This window comes from Nanorana parkeri, unplaced genomic scaffold (genome assembly GCF_000935625.1).
Source record: "Nanorana parkeri isolate BGI_ZX_2015 unplaced genomic scaffold, ASM93562v1 scaffold1346, whole genome shotgun sequence".
Taxonomy (NCBI): Eukaryota; Metazoa; Chordata; class Amphibia; order Anura; family Dicroglossidae; genus Nanorana; species Nanorana parkeri.
In genome coordinates this window covers 119,255-139,278 of record NW_017307614.1, presented here as the reverse complement: position 1 = coordinate 139,278, position 20,024 = coordinate 119,255, and the positions used below count along the sequence as shown (strand labels likewise).

General features: G+C 43.3%; 1 protein-coding gene across 1 annotated transcript in view; it reads right to left on the bottom strand.

Annotated features, from left to right (window-relative positions):
* CAMSAP2 (calmodulin regulated spectrin associated protein family member 2) overlaps nt 1-19,746 on the bottom strand; it is an 89,415-nt gene extending 69,669 nt beyond the window's left edge. Inside the window, exons 1-2 of the mRNA XM_018569511.1 lie at nt 19,566-19,746; nt 2,263-2,522 (exon numbers count right to left, since the gene is read on the bottom strand). Coding sequence (XP_018425013.1) covers nt 2,263-2,522; nt 19,566-19,704 — 399 coding nt within the window. The 5' untranslated portion in view covers nt 19,705-19,746. The remainder of the gene's footprint in view (nt 1-2,262; nt 2,523-19,565) is intronic.
* Between the last annotated feature and the right edge of the window lie 278 nt (nt 19,747-20,024).

Sequence of the window (20,024 nt, the reverse complement as noted above, 5' to 3'; positions counted from 1 at the left end):
CCCCCCCCTGTCAGTGGGGCTACCCTCCTCACTGCAAGAGTGAAATGCACTTCACGTCTAAAGGGTAGAGTAAGAGCCATTACTACTTAACTCCCGCTCCGTCGCTGCCCTCTTCTCTCTGATGGTGAGTGGTCCCTCAGCATCCTTACATACAATGCAGGGCTATTAGCCCTGCATTGCACGTGGAGAAGGCAGGCGGGCAACTACGGCCGGGAGCACTTTAGATAGGAGGCTTTGAGGGACTGATCACAAAGATGGAGAAAGTATGCCAGAGAGAGGAGTAAGGCAAGTATTTCTCTTTATCCCTCTACCCCTCGACTTAACAAGCATTTTATTTTTTTTCTTGTACCCAAAAATGGGCTTAAATTGTATTTGGGAGGCTGGGAGCAGAGTAGAACTTTTAATTTTATGAAAGAACCACTTAAAAAAACAACAACAAAAAAACCCCAAAATATACATTCTACCCCATATCCAAGTTGTACATACAGATTGGAAAGAGCTTAGATATCAGGAAATGATTTAACGATCACTAAATATTCAATGAGGTTCATCAACATGCATGCCATATTCTACAGTTCATAACCTGAAACCTTCCCAAATTTTGCTCACAAAGCACCACTGGCTGCAAAGTTCCAACCTTCGCTCTATAGATATGAATCTGAAACAAACATTAACTCACTAGACAATAATAACTCTCTGGTGAGTCTTCACTTTCTAATACAACTTTTCATGTATAGTTACCCAAAGGTGCCCATAGACACAGAATAACAGTCTCAGATCATCTACTGCCTAAGGCCTTGTTCACACCAAATGCAGAGCAGATCCGGTCAGGTTTCTGCACACGCAGTGCAGTGGGTTGTGCCGCGTTTTTGACGCGTTCCGGGCCGGTTTTGGTAAAAAAAAAAAAAAAGTTTAACATGGGCTTTCAGGCACTTGCATGCGTTTTTGATGAGTTCCAGAGCAGATCCAGAGCAGGTAAAATATGGCTTGTCGCAGTTTTTTCACCTGCTCTGGATCTGGTCTGGATCTTGGCCTGGATCTGCACGCTGCGATGTGAACTGGAGGTCAAAATACCATAAGAATACATTGGACGCAGTTTTGATCCGGTCTGCACCTGCTCTGGTCTGGATCTGCTCCGCGCTTGGTGTGATCAAGGCCTTATAGGTCCAAGCCAGATAACACTAGTGATGCACCGATACCAGTTTTTCGGTATCGAGTACCAATACTTCTTTTACGGTACTCGCTGATACCGAAAACAGGTACCGGAAGTCCCATTAAGGAAGCCAAGCGTCGTGTAATGACTTGCCACCTGGCTTCCTGATTAGCTGGTAAGCCAGGCGGCATGTAAAGACTCGCCACCCGACTCCCCGATTAGCAGGGAAGTAGTCTCCATGGTCCCTCCTCACCAGGTGAGAAAGGAGCATGGAGCTGGCTTTCTGGCCAACCAGGAAGCTAGGCGGCTAGTCATTACACGCTGCCTGGCTTCCCGATTGGCCGGAAAGCCGGATCCTTGCTCCCTCGTCACAAAGTGACGAGGGAGCATAGAGCCGTCTTCCCAGCCAAACAGGAAGCCGGGCAGCAGGTAATGACTCGGTGCCCGGCTTCCTGATATTCGGGTATTGTGTTAGGAATCGGCGCATTTGGCCGAGTACTTGCCCAAATACTTGGTATCGGCATCAGTGCATCCCTAGATAACACCATTCGTGGCTCGTCAGCAGGGACAAATTTACCACTTGGCATAGTAGATATGCACCTATAGTTGACAGAGGTGAAGAGGCACCTTCCCATGTGTCATTATTCGGCACCTATGTTTTCCCCATCATAACTAGGAAGAGGCATCTCATATAAGCTTATGTAAAAGATAAAGAAAGGTAAAACAGGTGACCCTAGCAGAGAGGTGTTAACTAGGATGCTAAAATGCGTGTTCCTTTTGCTTCCAGTGATGAAAATCCCATCCTGTTCATCAGGGAAATAGGATTAAAACAATCTGGAAAAGCTTGTCTGATTGCTATTGTTGACTGATAAAACTGCACCCCGAAAGGTCCATAGTTCACCTCCCATGTATCTATTCGCCTAGACACAGTCTCACATTGCACCTGGTTGTCTTTATGGATCCAGTGGTCGGCAGTTTGTCTCAGGATGGCGGAACAGTGCCTTTACATAATAAAACATTTGCCCAACCAAAAACCATTTTCTATAAACCCACCAAAATAAACTTGGCAAATATATTTATGAATCTTACCATCTGAATATGAATCTTACCATCTGAATAGGCTTCTTTCTCAGGTCTCTCTCCGTCACCAGTTTTTCACGGTCGGTAACATAGAGCCCTCGTTGAGCCAAGGCTTGGATGACTGCATCATGGCCCAGAAGAGGCTTGGCAGTGTCACTCTTAAGAATAAGGCTACCAGCCCGACAGTACAAGTCTGCAGAAAGTAGAAGGTTCACTACTGGAGGCTTCATATGCTCCTGGTCATACTGATCTGTGTAGAAAGGTTCCTGAAGTTCTTTTGGGACATTTTCTGTAAAACAGCAAATATTAAGAAATGTATTTTTGATTTAAAAAATGAACTTAAAGCAGAAAAACTCAGAGGTCTGCCATGTTACAGTTAATATAGGCTTTCCGTTTTGTTAAAATGGTCACAAAATATGGAGTCATTACAAGGAAATTTTAAGAATAGACAGCTACACAGAAAAGAGAAAAACAAAAAAGATTAAACTCGAAATGATCAGGAGGCTGATACCTGCATCCCAAATACTTGGAGACCATGGAAATTTTTGCACATTTTACTTATTCATTGCCAGTGACAAAGGAGAGATTAAAAAAGCAATAACCTGTCACATGGTACTACCTAAAAGGCAGTAGTGACTGACACTTTAACTGACTTCCCTCTCCTCCTCCCGTTTCCTTTTTTACCTACATTTATTTGAATTGGGCTTTACACATTTGTAAAGCAAACAGCATTATGAACCTTTTTTATCAGTATGGTCACAACTTTATAACTGGATCCTTTAACAACTCTACCTACTACCTACCTAAATGCTGAATATCATATTATAAAGGGCAAAATGGGCAAGCGTGACTGGGTCCATAAATGTGTTTTTGCATGTGACATAAGGGGTTCTAAACTTTTAATGTAGGACAAAGAATTACTGGCGCACTATGGGTTATCCAAGAAGACTAAACAGCAGCTACTTGCCTTTGTCTCATTTAACTGAAACGTTAAACTAACCCATCCTGCTGGCTGGATAAAAGACTACAATAGGAATATTAGATGTGTTTACAAGAGAAAAAAAAAATATTTCAGTTACCTTTTTATTACGAACCATAATAAAAGAAAAACACATACAAACACAATACATTCATTTTAATTAAGGATGCACCGATACTGAGTATTTGGGTGAGTACTCGTACTCGCCCAAATGCTACCGATGCCTATCCAGATACCGAAACATCCCAGTATCAGGAAGCCGGGCAGGGCGAATCATTACCCGCCCCCGGCTGCCTTATTGGTCAGAAAGCTGGTTCCATGCTTCCTTGTCACCTGGTGACCAGGGAGCATGAAGACGGCTTCTCGGCTAAACGGGAAGCCAGGCGTTAAGTAGTTACACGCTGCCCGACTTCCTTAATGGGGCTTCTGGTATCGGCTAGTACCAGAAAAAAACAAAAACGAATACAAAGTATAGTCTGTGTCCTATTACCCTTCACGCCATGCAGCCCAGCTAGCATTTGCTGCCATATAGTGATGATTTTCCTTGAAAAGGAAATTAATTAAAGCAAATGGATGAAGAATTGCTTGCAGACTTTTCAAGGATGATTTCTGGAAATCCAGAAAATCTTTCTTTTTAAAAAGGAAAGAAATAAGTCTTATTTGCACGGTTTAAATATTCTCAGTAATTACACATATCTGTCAGAGGAGATTAAGATAAAAGCAGTGAAGCATTACACAGCTCCTGGCTCCACAGTAGTCATCAGACTCATTCACAGTAAAAGAATCCCAGCACATATCTCTGCTCTTCAGCTCATATTTCAGAACTGCTGTCGGCAGTGAAACCAACTGGTTAAGGGCATGCCAATGTAGGACTTTATAACCTGTGGGTCATGGCCTAAGCCTAGGCTTTCAAACTGTGTTGGGGAATTCAAATGGAGCAACTGTGCTATTTTGTGCAATCCAAGTCCAATTTTCTTCTATTTATGGCTTAATAAGTAAATCTGTCATATAGCTGGACAATTCAGCATGAGCAAATGATAAACAAAATGCATAAGCAAAGGAAGCAGAATTCCAGCTATGGAGTTTTCCATTTCAATTGCTGGCTTCCTCTCCCTGAAACATATCCCCCAACCCATGTCCACCCCGATCATGGAAGCTTCCTCTGCATCCTCAGCCATGGCGGGCCTTCCTCCTGAACAATGATGCACCCCCAGAAGGTGGGTCCATGACAGGCTTGTCTCACACTAAATGGACAGAATGATGCAATTGTCTTTATGTCCTTAGTCTCTCACGGTATTTTGCAGTAGCTCTCTAAATCGTCCATCACACCTGTAGTATGTCCACAGTCTATAACCATTTTTTCCCCTCTAGTATGTCTGCAGTTTCTGACGGTCCTCTCTAGCACACATATGCAGACAATTATTGCATGGCCTTTTGCTGATGTCAGGGGCCGCAGTTAAGCTCCCTATATCTAGTAAATTGACAACCACTGTTCATTGTGTTTTAGGGACTTGGATTGGATGGGAAGTGTCTATGCAGGCTTACTGACAAGGAGAGCACAGGACACAATTAATCCGGATACTGATGGGCATGGCAGAATGTGTTGACAGTTGTTGTTCACCGGTAATCTGAGGTCACCCAAATCCCACCAGCATCTGGTATTGGACATCCCTGTTGTCATTTGCACCATTTAGCAGATAATCTAATTACGTTGACTATATTTTCAGGGTTAACAGGGAAATCTCAAGCAATTGCTGACTGGTCTGTTGCTATGGTAATGTTGCTTCAGCAGAATAAAAACTGCGTGACGGTAGCAAATTCCGGTGGGATGATGGAAGCACAGATTATTCACAAATAACATTTAAAAAAAAACAACATTAGGCACATAATATTTAATCACATAATATTTAAAAGATTTAGAGAAATATCAGGATGTGGATGTCCGAATAGAATCTGTTAAAAATGATGCATTCTGGGATTGCATACAGTTCACGCATATACGTGCATACATACGCACCTATACACATTTACAAAGGTGCGTACAATTTTGCTCTTGCGTTGTATGTAAATGAGGCCTTAAAAACACAATCAGATATGTATTAGGCTTACAAAGAATTGCACAGAAAACCTAAACTCTGTGGGTCTTATAGCATTAAATGTATTCTTAAAATGGTATAAGATTGTATGAAACCATAAGTAGATATGCTTTTTTTAAACCTTTTAGTAACTCACTATATTGTAGAGACATACAAACCTTTTTTTTTTCTTTTTAATTCTTTCCGATTCCCCCCCCCCCGCAGTTATTTTATGCAAAATGCATATACAGGTTAGCGGTTGGTGTATGTTGGTCACCCAGTAAAGTTGGCCACAAATGTTGCCATCTGATTGTACAATCTGGATTGTTTAGGTCAGGGCTGGAAAAATAACAGATGTCAGGTAGCCAATGCTCCTTAAAGGAGAACTATGAGATGAGCGATTTCCACTCACCTCATAGTTCTAGCCGACCTGTGACAATGAGACTGTCACAGGTCGGCTCAGTAGATCGGGAGGTGAGCGAACACATACCGGGTTCGCTCACCTCTCGAATTTATCACGGCTCTCTGCCGTGACAGGGGGAGGAGTTGGGCAATATAAATACTTTATTATACTCAAATTGGCCTACTTGTTTAGGTAAAATGATATGTGTACTGTCCAGTACTCTGTAAGGACCAGAGTTCATGTTTTACAGATTAAATACACTCTTTGACAACAGTAAAATCTGATTGTTAAAGGTTTAACCAAACAGAATACTGTACTTGCTAAAACGTTTGATGTCGCAATGCAGTCTGTCCATGATGAGGATGTCAAAGTACATTGCACTGCCTGCTAATCTCATCCCCATCCCAGGAGAACAGCAAAGAGTAGGGTCCCACAACTATCAAGTAACCCTAACTAGCACCTCAAATCTGACCATCAAACCTAACCCCTAAACTCCAACCTAAACCCTGAAACAATCTTAACTAATCACATAATTTCTGATCTTAACTTCCTAAACTAAAAGTGCCAGACATCTAAAGCATCCCAAAACAAAGCCCTTAAAGTGACCCCGCCACCACACATATGCCACTGTCAGATTTTTACTGCTGCCAGTCTTCTTGTTCTCTTCCCTTATTTCCTGTCTAGTGAAACCATTATCCCACAAAATAAAAAAGTCTAAAGACATAATGACATTTAGTAATGGTAAATATGACAGCGGTTAAAAAATAAAAAGATTTCACCTTTTTTTTTTTAAATGCCGTGAACTAAAAAGGTTTACGAGGGTGCTTTTGGTCCTCCTCTGAAGAGGAAGATTCCCTGGACCCCCAGGGTGTAAGGATTCTTACAGGGGCAAGGTAACCCTAGTCTACGTAGGCCAAAGCCAGGTGGACCCCCATTCTTACAAACCAACCAAAGCCAGTACTTAAAAACCGCGTGGATGGGGGAACCTTGCCTGCCGGACAACTGTATCCAGTAGCTGCAGGTTCCTTTTTACAGACAAAAGTCGGCTGGGAAAAAAATATAAATAAAAAAAAGCTCGTCGTTGCCGACTCACATTTCAGCAGACTTGGTAGGAATCGGTCACAATTCGAGCAGTGTGCGGTCAGCTATAAAATGAACCAAAACATTCTAAATTAAGGGAGCCGGCACATTTTGCTAGTTGTTTTATGTTAAAATTAGAACTATGAGGTCAGTGCTTTTCCCCATAGTTCTCCTAAGGGTCACGGGAGGACACAAACTAGCGTCTGTCCGTCACCCAAAGCGCAGTATACCGCAAGCTACAGCTCGCGGTATATACTGCCGTGAGTGACAGTCACGGCTCTCTGCAGGGACAGGATCGAGAAGTGAGCGAGCGACGGTATGTGTTCGCTCACTTCCCGATCTATTGAGCCGACCTGCGACAGTTTCATTGTCACACGTCGGCTCGAACTATGAGGATGAGTGAATTTCACTCACCTCACAGTTCTCCTTTAAAGTTGACACTGCATCAGCACGATACAGACAATGTGCCCAAGCATGTTGTATCATAACGCATGTTATGATGATATGATTAGAATACTGTATAATTAGATTGTAATGTGTGCATCCAACACTAGAACTAAACAGTGCCAGAAGCACAAGGGAAATTTGAATTTGCAAAAAACTATATAAAAAATATATATGAAAGCCCAAACAAAAGAAAAAACACACCGAAGCAATGACAAAGGAAAAAATTAAGTAAAACTAAAATTGTGGCAAAAAAAAAAAAAAGGGACACACAACCAGTCAGACGTGCTATTTTGATTTAAAGCCTATGAACTATAAAATCTGACCCCTCCACCACCTAACACAATAGCATCTTTTTTTGGGGATCCTTATGCCGCCCAATACTTGCTGGTGCTGGTTCATAGTCTAGGCAAGGATGACGCAAGATGGCCTCCTGCTGCCTTCTGGGATGTCCACGTCACATATTCCAGGACACAGCGTTTCACCCAGGCACACAGTATTGCACAATTTCAATTATGAGACCAGGCAGAGACCTGCAATGTGCATCTGCATATGCATTGGATCTCGCGCTCAACAGGTCTGTGAAAGGGCTCATGCTGAAGAAGACCTGCAGCATGTCAGCGCATATGCTGATATGTCAGAGGTCTCTGCCAGGTCTCAAATATCAGGCAGAGACCGGCAGCGTGTCTTCACATGCAGAAACAGGGGCTTCAAGATAATGGTGCAGCAAGGAGAGGCACAAGGAGAAAAAGACAATGCTTGACTCTATGGACTAGTAAGAATTTTTTACTGTAATAATAATAAATTACATTTGTCAGAATATAAAACAAGCTATAGTCAATAAGCAGATCACTGCTACTGTATAGCTAACCAGAAGACATCTATAGCACAGACAAATGAACACAGTTCATTGTGTCTTCAGTCTACTATAGTCTTCAGTCATGTGACTGAAAGTTGAAGGAACATGGATTGTAACATGTTCTTTCCACTGGTAAAATGAATGATTTCACCAAGAGAATATTCCTTATGGGGAGCAAGAGAGGCAGCGAAATGGCCAGTCATCAATTCCATTCCACCGAGTCACCAACTTAGCAGCCACTGGGCGGATTTGCTATAAAGTTAAACCAGGAAACCATAGCCAATGGATGAACTTCCAAGCATTATGCTAAACGGCTTTCGTTTAAGCAGTCTTGCTGCATAAAGAAAGCATTCTATCCCTGAATAACGTAGATGAACAGATGTGTCCCCTGCACTCCTTACAGCATTCACGACCATAGATTCATAGATTAACAGGTGGTACTCGCAGTGATGATCACGGATGGGGCCGTGCACGTCAGACTTGTGTAGAAGAGAGATCACCAGCATACAGAAGGTTTTCCATCAAATCCTTATATTCATTTATTGTGAAACAGCCTCACATATATCAGCATAGACAACGTTTCGGGGGACATGCAGGGTCCCTTCATCAAGGCGACCTTGAGTGCTGGCGATCTCTCTTCTACACTATCCTTGAACAGACAATCTATAAACACATAATCCTACCTGTGTGTTAAAGTGGAACACTTTAATAGGGAATTATTAAAACCTCTTTTAAATGTATATATATAGGTAATTAAATCCTGCCATCAGGCCCATGGAGAGAAGTTCTAAAAAGAAACAAAAGCTTGGTGTTCCAACTTTTACCTTTAGATTAAAAGAGAACTATGGGGCAAGTGTTTTCCCCCATAGTTCTCTTTAGTGTCAAAGGAGGACATATAATAACCTCCTCTTGTGACCCAAAGCTCAGTAAATAGTAGGCTATTGCCCGCGATATACTGAGGGCACCGCAGCCAGGACGGATCCCAACAATACTGTCGAGATCCACCCAGCTGCGTGAGTGACCGTGGGTTCTGCCTATCTAGGAGGCAGAACCAGCTGTGCCCGCCCCCTGCCCCGTTCGTTCCTCCGACGGTATGCGTTTGCTCACTTCCCGCTCAGTAGAGCCGACCTGTGACAGCTTCTTTGTCACACGTCGGCTCTAACTATGAGGATGAGTGGAAATCACTCACCTCATTGTTCTCCTTTAAATGTAGAGTTTAGGCACACAGCTTTGTGTCTACATTTTCCTGCATTTTTGCGATCTGCATTTTTTGTTAGGCCAATGAAAGTCAAAGTAGACTGTAATGAGCTAAAATGCATAAAAATTGCCAGCATGCCTTTCTTGTTCACCGTCACTGAAGCCCATGGGTCCAAAAATGCACGTTGATGCAGGAAAAAAAAGACACGCCTGTATAATTTATTCCCAACAAATGGAAGCACAGAGGTGTGGGGGAAAAAAAATTTGATCAGTTGCGTTACATTCACAGCCAACTGACAATAAAAGGACTGTCTTAAGATTAAACGTGTTGATGGGCCCTTATACTCCAATTTCTAGTTCCCTTTACCTCCGCTGTTTGTCAGTGAGCATTGCTCCAAGCTGAAAACTACAGAACACAAAGGAGAGGGGGAGGTGTTCTGCAGTTCTGTCCACAGGTGACAACACTGCATTTCCTTAGATACAGTATGGTGTTTCAACATAGTCACCCTAAAGCATGAAGTGTGTTACCAGGAGGGTGACCAGATGAAAAGTTTTAAAAAAAATAAAAATAAGTAAATAAAAAATTGAGGGAGCAGGACGGAAAACTGACGGTCAATCAACGAATGCATCCAATCAGATGCAGTCACTGTGCGGGTATTCAGATAGCCCCAGGTGCCGCTGTTTAGCATGGATGGAAGAATCTATTACTTTTCTTTTGTTCAGCCTGGAGGTATGGCTAGCATTACAAACCAAATTCTTTCTTTTCTAAGGAAAATGACAGCTGGGAATTAACATGTTTCTGTAAATATCCACTTACATTTGAGACATTTGTAATAGAGAAGATCTAAATAGCAATATCAATATGTGTGCATATACATGCCTTCTAGACATTTGTAATAGGAGAGATCTGAATAGCAGTATCAATAAGTGTGTGTATATACTTGTCTACCAGACATTTGTTCACAGAGGAGCTCTGAATAGCACCAATGTGTGTGTAGAAGTTAGAGCTCCCAGAAATGCATTTTCCAAAAATCAGACCACTACCTTGTGTTGTGTGTGTGTGTTTAGTGGTTGTTGTCCACGAAACGTGTTGGCTGTTTATGATTCAATAAAGCTAATTTGGACTCCTATATGAATTTGGTCTGATGCTCCTTCTTTGGGTCCTACTTTGAGTGACCTTCCTGGGTACTCATTGTAGGGTAGCCCTGTTTTCCATGTGCGCCACATATCCAAAGCCTTTGAAGCCAGCCATACACATTTTTTTTTCATTCAACCTGCTTGCTGAAGAATGGATCAATTTCCTGCTGAGCTTTTGTATTCAGACAGTGGCAGACATGCCACTCTCAGAATACTCAATTGGCGGTGGTCAGCTTTCACCTGAAATGTTTTTATCGGCTCCTTTAATCTTCTGACCGAAGGATACCGGTCAAAAGGGTGCCGACAGGGCCACCCACTGAATAGTTGCTTAAACCGGCTAAAAAACGTACAGTGTATGGCCGCCTTAAGTTTTCCAAATGACTGTCTCTTACCTTTACTTTTTTGTATGTATAAACACTGAAGTACAGGCACCTCATGGAGTCATTCCTTAAGAACCTTGGTTCTCAACTGATGGGTCGTGACCCAAAAGTGGGTCACGACCCCTTTTTTAGTAGGTCGCCGCACGCCTTCCACTTTTCTAGGCTCCTCTGCCACCTCCAAGCGCAGCACTGTCAGTTCTCGCGCCAAGCAGCCATTCAAAATATGCTGCCCAGTGTCAGCTTGAGGTGGGATGGAATGGAGCTATGGCCGTGAGGGAGCTCCATCCATATGTGCATTGCTTACAGCTCCCTCACATATCCTATAGAGGTGCCATGGTGACTTCACATTCTGGCTCCCAACACCTCTACAGGGCACGCAAGAGAGCTGTACAAACAATGCACATATGGATGGAGCTCCGTCACAGCACAGCAGCCCACACTGGACCCCAGGCTGAGGATCCACTCCAGTTTTCGTAAGGTAGGCAGACTGGGTGGACCTTAAAAAAACATTAAATAAAAGATTTGTCGAAGTGTGCATGTGCCAGAATGTCTGTGTTTTTGAGTTCCTGTTCACACTAGTACAGTGCTTTTAATTGCAATTTTCTCTCTGGCATGTCAGCTTGCGAGAGCTCACATAGCTGAGCGTGCCGAGATAAAAAAATGTCATCTTCAGCCAATCGGCTCTCGCGTATAAAACCGCGTGTCACGATGCAAACTCCATCCGGTTCTTTTACGCGCAAGCCGATTGGCTGAAGATGCAGTCTTTCATCTGGCTGCACTCAGCTCACACACTTTGCTTCGCTCTGCGTGGCTTCGTATGCAGTGTGTCACGGGCTAAATGCCATGAGTTCCATTGCAATGCGACTTGGGTCACGACTTGTGACCAAGGACAAATGTGTGTCCTGAGGTTACATAGGTTGAGAACCACTGCTTTAGAAAACAATAGCCCAGAAGGGGAATTCCTCCATCCACGCTATTTGGAGTGAACGAAGGAATCTGTTCCCTTCGTTCAGTCTGCGAGCATATACTGTATGGCCAGCTTCAGTTCTGGCAAGATCCATAGTGATTTTTAGTTTATTTTTTCTGAGTAATAAAAGTTCAAACTGTCTGGGAAACAACTTTATTTGGCGAGACACAGCAAAGCAATTTATAACATTCACAAGTTACAAGTAACAGAACTGTGCAAACACTAACAATTGTATATCCTGTAACAAGGTTCTCCGGTGTTTCCAGAATGGTTTATTAGGGTTGCAAGGAATCTTCTCTGACAGTAAGAGGTCATATTCCAGACGTGAAGTCACTGGTGGCCTTGTCTATTTCAAGGGTGGACAAATTAATGCAAATCTACAACATAAAGTGACACTAAACTCAGGAGATAATCTTACAGATGCATTCAAGTACCCTAACTATAACACAAATGTATCTTATTTGTGCATCCATCACCTGTAGATCCTCAAGCCATCTCTGAATGAATGCAGACACTGTCCTTCCTTCTCCAAGCTCACTCCCATGATAGACTACAATCTTATGTTTAGTTTACTCATGTTTATTGGGATTGTAGTTCATTACGGGAGCGAGCTTGGAGTGGTGGTAACTTTACAACAAACACAGGGACCATGGGGAACAAAAGAAGCCACCCTCCAGAAGGAAGGACAGTGTCAGCACCAATTCAGAGATGATTTGGAGGATCTACAGCCAAGTGATACACAAATAAGACACATTTTTTTGTTAATAGTTAAAAAGGAGAACTATGGGGTGAGTGAAAATCACTCATCTTGATAGATAGAGCCGTAGGTGTGACATTGAAACTGTCACGTCGAATCTATAAAATCGGGAAACGAGTGAACACATACTGTCGCTCGCTCACTTCCCGATCATCTCCCTGCAGAGAGCAGTGACTGTCAGTCACCGCTCCCTGCATGGATTCCCCCCCTCCCCTATCCTTCAGTGCTTACTGGAGGAAGGGACAGGGAGGGGGCAGGTACAGCTGGCAGATAAGCAGAGCCGCTGTCAGCCAGCTGGGTGGATCTCGAAAGTAATGTCGGATTCGTCCCTGCTGCGGCGCCCTTACTGAGCTTTGGGTCACGAGAGGACGCTATTATTAGATAAAAAGGTTACCCCCATAGTTCTAATAGTTTGAAGGTACCAGAATGCATTTAAGATTTAATTCCTGGAGTTCAGTGTTACTTTAAATCAAGGAGCCAACAAGCAAGGTTAAGAAATCAGGGAGAATGTGCTTATATTAACAGAAGCACGTCAAAATTCACAGTCAAAAAGACTGTGTCCACTGTAATGTTTTTGGACACAGCAGATTCACCTCTGTACAGTGAGCACCTCCGCCATTCAGAGAATGCCTTGTATTTTTCTCAATGAATAGAAGACATTCTCTGATTGGATGAGGTGGACAGAAGTGGCAGATGTCACGATCTTTACCATCATATCAAAGAAAGCTTTGTATTTATTCAGAAAAAGACAAGGCATTCTCTGAATGGCAGTGGTGCCCTGTGAGAAACTACCTGTGCTCAGTCTGTAAAGGGGAAGCTGCTGGAGCCACCATCGCAGGAGACCAACGCTGACTGTATGTAGTACTGACTTAAAGATCAGATATGGATACTTAGAGTCAGGACAGGCCAATGTAAGAATGCATAAATTATCTTTCCTGGAGTGACCTTCAAACTCTGGTGGTTTGCTCCTCCCTGGCCTTGGTAGTAAATCCACACTTCTGTTTCTACAAGCCACTACAAAAAGGCTGTGCTTAGATTACAAGTGACCCAGGGTCACTTTAACGTAAGGCTTGCCAAGCTGGATAAAAGAAAAGTATGAAGGCTAGCACTGTTGTTCTGCCCTACTGAAACTGCTAGTTGCCTCGCTCAATTTTGGGATGGGGAAGAAGAAAGCAATTTCTCCACTCCCAGGAAGTGGAGAAAAAGCAGGGCTGCTTCCAGCAACACTGAAATTAACAATGCACAAGCATAGGGATATCTCCTGACAGCTTCTGCTTTCATAAGAGTTATTAGACCCAATAAAATGAAAAAGAAAAACGGCACCATTACTTACATTACTGTATGCCCATTCACTTTGCTTCCACTATTACCTGTACATGTGATCAATCCCAAAAATTCCATAACCAGACTTCCTCCTTTGCAGTAGCTCCATTGACAAGCATGGTACCTATGGAGCCACCGCAATGTGAGCACTCTCTGACCCGAGATTACATATCAACATGAAGCAGCTGTTCAGCAGTGCTACTGTACTGTATTTAGGCAGCCACTGGTGCCGATTCCTCCATCCATGCTGTTCTGTTTTAATACTGACTTTTTTTCCATCTGCTTGCTTGTTCCAGGGCAGCTTGCATTTTCAAAAGGAGTCACTTGCGATTAGGACTCTACTGCCAACTCCAGTGGCAAGAATCTGTGGGTTCCTGTAACCAGAATGACGTTTGTGAATAGCTGCTGCTCAGCTTATACTGTATAAAACAATGACAGGCTGACAGCGGGTGCAGCTGTTAGGATGTAATTGGACATGTCATTGCCTTGTGAAGGGACAAACATCTGTCATTCTGGCCTCAGGATCTCAATACAGCCCTAAATTGCAAGTGTGAATGAGGCAGAATTCAGAAGTGAAATAAAAAGAGAATGGAACACGCTCACTGATTTTCGTAAATTACTAAAAGGTTGTTTAGACTACTTCTATAAAACAATTGTATCCATATGATAATCGATGTGATCTATCACTTTGAAAGTATTGAAGCCACTGGACCAGAATGACAGCTAAGCAACAAGCTTTTAAGAACAGTCAGCAAAAACAGCCTGCAGATTTTCCTTAGCATGGGTATCCATAAATTAGTACCATGTACCAGAGGAAAACCGGCTGAAAGGCTGCCGCAAAAAAAACATCACAGCAACAGAAAGCCGCATGTTGCAAACTAATGGCTGCAACTTGCAGGCCTAGCTGGATGCAATAACTTCCTTAACATTATTTATTAGTATTCCCTAAACCTGCTGAATTATATTCAGACCCACAGACCTATACCAGCTCATACAGAACAAATGTATGCATGGGAACCAATACCACCACTGGCAAGCATAGGTAAGAACTACAACCAACCAAGAACATCAGCCACTGATCTGAGCACAATGGGCAATGACAGAGGTGGCAAGTGCAGGTGTCATATATACATCAAGAAGAATGTCAAGAATTCAGTATTTGACTTAGCTGCTGGAGCGAGAACAGTGTTTTTCCTCAATACAGTGCAAAGAATGTGTCACTGCCTGAAGCATGAGAATGAATACACAACACCACACCAAAGTGGTACTATATCCATCCAAAGCCTTAGGACACAACCCATACCCATGCAGTCAAAGGAAACATGTACGGATTTGTAGAATGTCACTGCTGAACTATTCCTTTGATGCAAAGGCTTCAATATATTCTATATTACCAGCAAGGAGCAAGCATGCAGATGCAAGAGTCTGAATTTCCTGCGACTTCACTAGTTGTATGCTTGTTCCAGGGCAGTGGCCCAAAGTATGAGGTCCAGCCTTAGCATTTTCTGAAGGAGGTCAGCACCAGCTGCATTCTTCTCCAAACATGTTTCTTTCGAAAAAATAAAAATAAATAACAAAAAAAAAGGAGCTGGACAAATCCCGGGAGCCGGTAGCCAATGCTCCCCAAAAATGTCAGCTGTCTCATACTGGTTGTCAATGGAGCTGGCTGCTAAGAAAATATCTGCTGGTTCCTGGATTAGACAAACCAGCTCCTGAATTCTGTATTGATTTGTCCACCCCTGCATTAAAGTGTAGGTTACCCCCAGAAAATAAAAATTCTATATATGCGTTAGGTTATTCATATACTTCATACTTAACCTAGCCTTTATTGTTTTTTTTTTACATTTTGTATGTAGCTGATAAATACTGGTGATCCTGCCAGTTCGCCTTGGTTCCAGTTGCAAACTGACCATGGCAAGCATGGAACTAAATCTGCACTGGTGGGGTCAGTTTGCACCCCCACGGCAAGCCAGTAACTCCTGTAGTCAGCTTTTCTCCTGCCCAGCCCTGCTGTGCATCATCAGTGTACTGCGTCATGTGCGCATGTCTAGGGTATACACCTCTTGGCCTGTCCCTAGCTAGTGATTGGCTGCAACACATGGCTGTAGGCAGGGGGAGGTCAACCATCCCCTTATTCCTGCCAACAGGCCAAGGACTCTTCTTCCTGTCTCCATGGAGTTAAAGAGCTACCAGAAAGCGTGACATCAGCACAAGACACCAAGCATCATACGAGATCTGTCTACAGCCCCTGCATCTAAAGGGAGAAGAGGCAGCGGTCACTTGACCACTAAGAAAGAAAGCAAAAGAAAAAAGTTATATGCTTAACCAGTAGGTAAAGCTAGAATTATTATTATTATACAGGATTTATATAGTGCCAGCAGTTTGCGCAGCGCTTTGCAATTTAAGGAAGACATGACAATTACAATACGATTCAAGACAAGACAGGAAGGAGGGCCCTGCCCGGGAGGGCTTACAATCTACGTTTGCCAAGATATACACTGTCTGGCCAAAAAAAAGTCACCATCTGGATTTAGCCAAGCAAATAGGCCCGGTCCTTCCATTGAATAATAGGTTCAGGAACATTATGTGCCCAAAAAATAAGGTCAGCGGTCTACCTAAATATACTGAATGACCAGGTTTTTCCATCAATGGATTTTTTTCTTTCCTGATGGCACAGGCATATTATTCCAAGATGACATCGCCAGGATTCATCGGGCTCAAATTGTGAAAGAGTGGTTCAGGGAGCATGAGAAATCATTTTCACACATGGATTGGCCACCACAGAGTCCAAACCTTAACCCTATTGAGTCTTTGGGATGTACTGGAGACGACTTTTCACATTTATCACTACAAGAGCTTGCTGAAAAACTATTGCGACTGCGGACAGGAATAAAATGTTGTGACATTGCATGAGCTTATGGAAACAATGCCATGGTGTATGTGTGCTGTGATCAAAGCTAAGAGGTTTAACAAAATATTAGTGTGCAACTTTTTTGGCGAGGTAGTGCAGATCACACGTTCCGTTTACAGTTACTTTAAGACAATGTTACCACTGAAACCTGTAACTTAAAAAGGAGAACTATGGGGTCAGTGTTTTCCCCATAGTTCTCCTTAGGGTAACGGGAGGACACAAACTAGCGTCCTCCCGTTACCCTAAGCTCAGTATACCGCGAGCTACAGCTCGCGGTATACTGAGACGCCGGAGCGGATCCCGACTTAGACGACGGGATCAGCCCAGCTGCGTGAGTGACAGCTGGCTCTGCCTATCTAAAGGCAGAGCCAGCTGTACCCGCCCCTTCCGCCAGTCAGCGCTGGCAGATCGGAGCGGGGAGAGGGGAATCCAGCCCCTCCCCTGTCACGGCAGGGAGCCGTGACAAATTCGAGAGGTGAGCGAACCTGGTATGTGTTCGCTCACCTCCCGATCTACTGAGCCGACCTGTGACAGTCTCATTGTCACAGGTCGGCTAGAACTATGAGGTGAGTGAAAAGCACTTACCTCATAGTTCTCCTTTAACACAGAACAGAAAATGAAGTAAGATGTGAAAAATCCAGGAGCCTTTTCAAACCTGGAAAGCTAGAAGTAAATTCTACGATAAACTCTTACTGTATAAAGAACAGACTGGGTTGGATTACATAAACATTCCTGCATTTGTTTACCTTCTGATAGAGGACATTACAAGAACCACAAGCATTGTATTTTATGTAGGGCTGGTAATTATTACAATTTTCATGTATAGAATACAGAACAGGAAACAGCAACAGAATAAAAATAGTGACTTGATCTTCTCCGAAAATCTATTCCTGAGCAAATTTTGTGGCCAACCAATAATATTACTACACCTCCCAGAAGAAAACCACAGAGGCTGCCATCCTTCAAAAAATGCTAGTTGCTTGGTTGGGCCCGAGTTCCATACGTCTAAGTCACTGGCTCACAGAAAGCATGCAGCATACGAACGAATAAAGTCAGTTTGTAAACTTTTTCCTGGTCAGAGACTTATAGCATTAAATCTTAAAACAGCAGCCCGCTGGCCAGGGAACTAGCATTATCAGAAGGCGAGTTTGGCAATGGCAGCCTACAGATTTCTCTTAGGACAGGTTTTATTTAAAGTGATTAAAGCAAGGCTGGATAAATCCCAACACTCAGGTAGCCAATGCTCCTTAAATATAGCTGGTGCCTAAATTTTGAGGTTTCCTCCAGTTGTTGTTAATGGGGCTGGCTCCAAAGAAATATCCTGCTGGTTGCTGGACATGATAGCTCATAAATATAAAACAATTTGCCCACCCCTGGATTAAAGTGACCCCACTACCTTACAAATCAGTAAAAGATGAAGACTACTTACCTGTCTGTCATGCAGCGACTCCAGTCATTGTTCCTTGTAGAGCTATGGCCATTGATGGACACCATAGAACAAAGAAGTGACATAGCGGCAGGTGGGTGGAACCACAGCATGCCATGGGGGACAAGGCACCCAACAGTCCCCATATTGCTGGAGTAACTGCACTCCAGATAGGAGAGTATACTACTTCCTTCACGCGGTGCTTCCGTTTTTGTCCCCAGACACCAACAAGGTCACTTTAAATGGGAGTAATACTGGCCATATACTACTTGAATTTCAGCCGTTGAGCCAGTGGGCTGCACAAGAGAAGAGAAATCAATTCCCCCATCCAAGCTAACAGTGTAGATGGTGGAATCTCCACTAGCAGGAATTGTATTCAGGCAGCTGCAGAACCTGTAGTTTGCTGAATACCTGAACATTACCAGCATCTACTAGGATACAGTTGCTGTTTGGCCGATAATTTCCGTCGAGCCGGACGGTGCTTGCAGGGCCATCCACAGCACATATTATGAGCAAGGTTGGCCATAGACAGCTCAAATATCTGCCAATTCCTGCTGAATCAGGCAACATTGGAGCAGTCCATGGCAAGCTTTGGTCAAAATTTTCATAGGACAATGAGCAGAAACAAACTAAAATACATTTTATTGGTCTGGCTTCATTGAGGGCTTGTTCACACCAAGCGCGTTCCAGGAGCAGAGCAGTTACAGACCGGAGCAAAACTGCATCCAATCTACTCCAATGGTATTTTGGCCTCTAGTTCCTACCACAGCGTTCAGTTCCAAAGCATGTAAAAAAAACTGCAGCAAGACCTATTTTACCTGCTCTGGAACGCATGCAAATGCATCAAAAACGCATGCAAACGCCCTGGAACGAACTGAAAGCCCATTTTTTAACCAAACACGGCCTGGAACGCATCAAAAATGCAGCTAAGTTTAAGATGGGCTTTGTGTGTTCCAGGGCGTTTGCATGCGTTCCAGAGCAGGTAAAATAGGGCTTGCTGCAGTTTTTTTACATGCTCTGGAACTGAACTCTGCGGTGTGAACTAGAGCCCAAAATGCCATTGGAGTACATTGGACAAAGTTTTGATCCGGTCTGTAACTGCTCTGCTCCTGGAACGCGCTCGGTGTGAACAAGGCCTTAAATACCTCTTACATGTACAAAGCATTAGATACTATCATACACATTTCTGATAAAGACACCAACTTACCTGCCCCATATGCCTTGGCGACCAACCAGGCCAGAGTGCTGGCCACCTTGGCCCCAAGCAGGCAAGATTGCTGGCCATATTCTATTCCTCATTACTGTTCTCGGAACTTCTTCCATGAATTACCACTTACATGTACACAACAAATAAATACCATCCTACACATTTGTGTCAAAGAAAAAAGACTTACCTGCCCCATAAGCCTTGGCAACCAACCAGGCCAGATTACTGGCCACCTTGGCCCTGTTGAAGTCATAGTGATCAAAAGGTTTGATGGCAGGAACAATGAAGGTTTTCTTCACCTGCGCATTTTCTGCAACGTCTACCATGGTTGAATCTTGCAGGCCTTCGCAATTTACATGTTTCAAACAACCAAAACAGGCCAGTTTAACATTCTACAGCACAATCCAACGATACCAAATCAAAACGATGTACCATTGCTTATCCGCCACAAGGAAAACGGTTCAGGAATCACCTTTGTCCTCGGCTCAACTCTTGTATATTTCCTATTACTAAATCTGATGTAAATATTTACATCAGAGAACCTTGCGTTGTTCAATAGGTAATAGGTCAGATTTTTCCAATGTAGGTTATATTTATGAGCATTTGTTGTGTAACGTCATCCTTTGTGATGCATCTATAGGTGGAA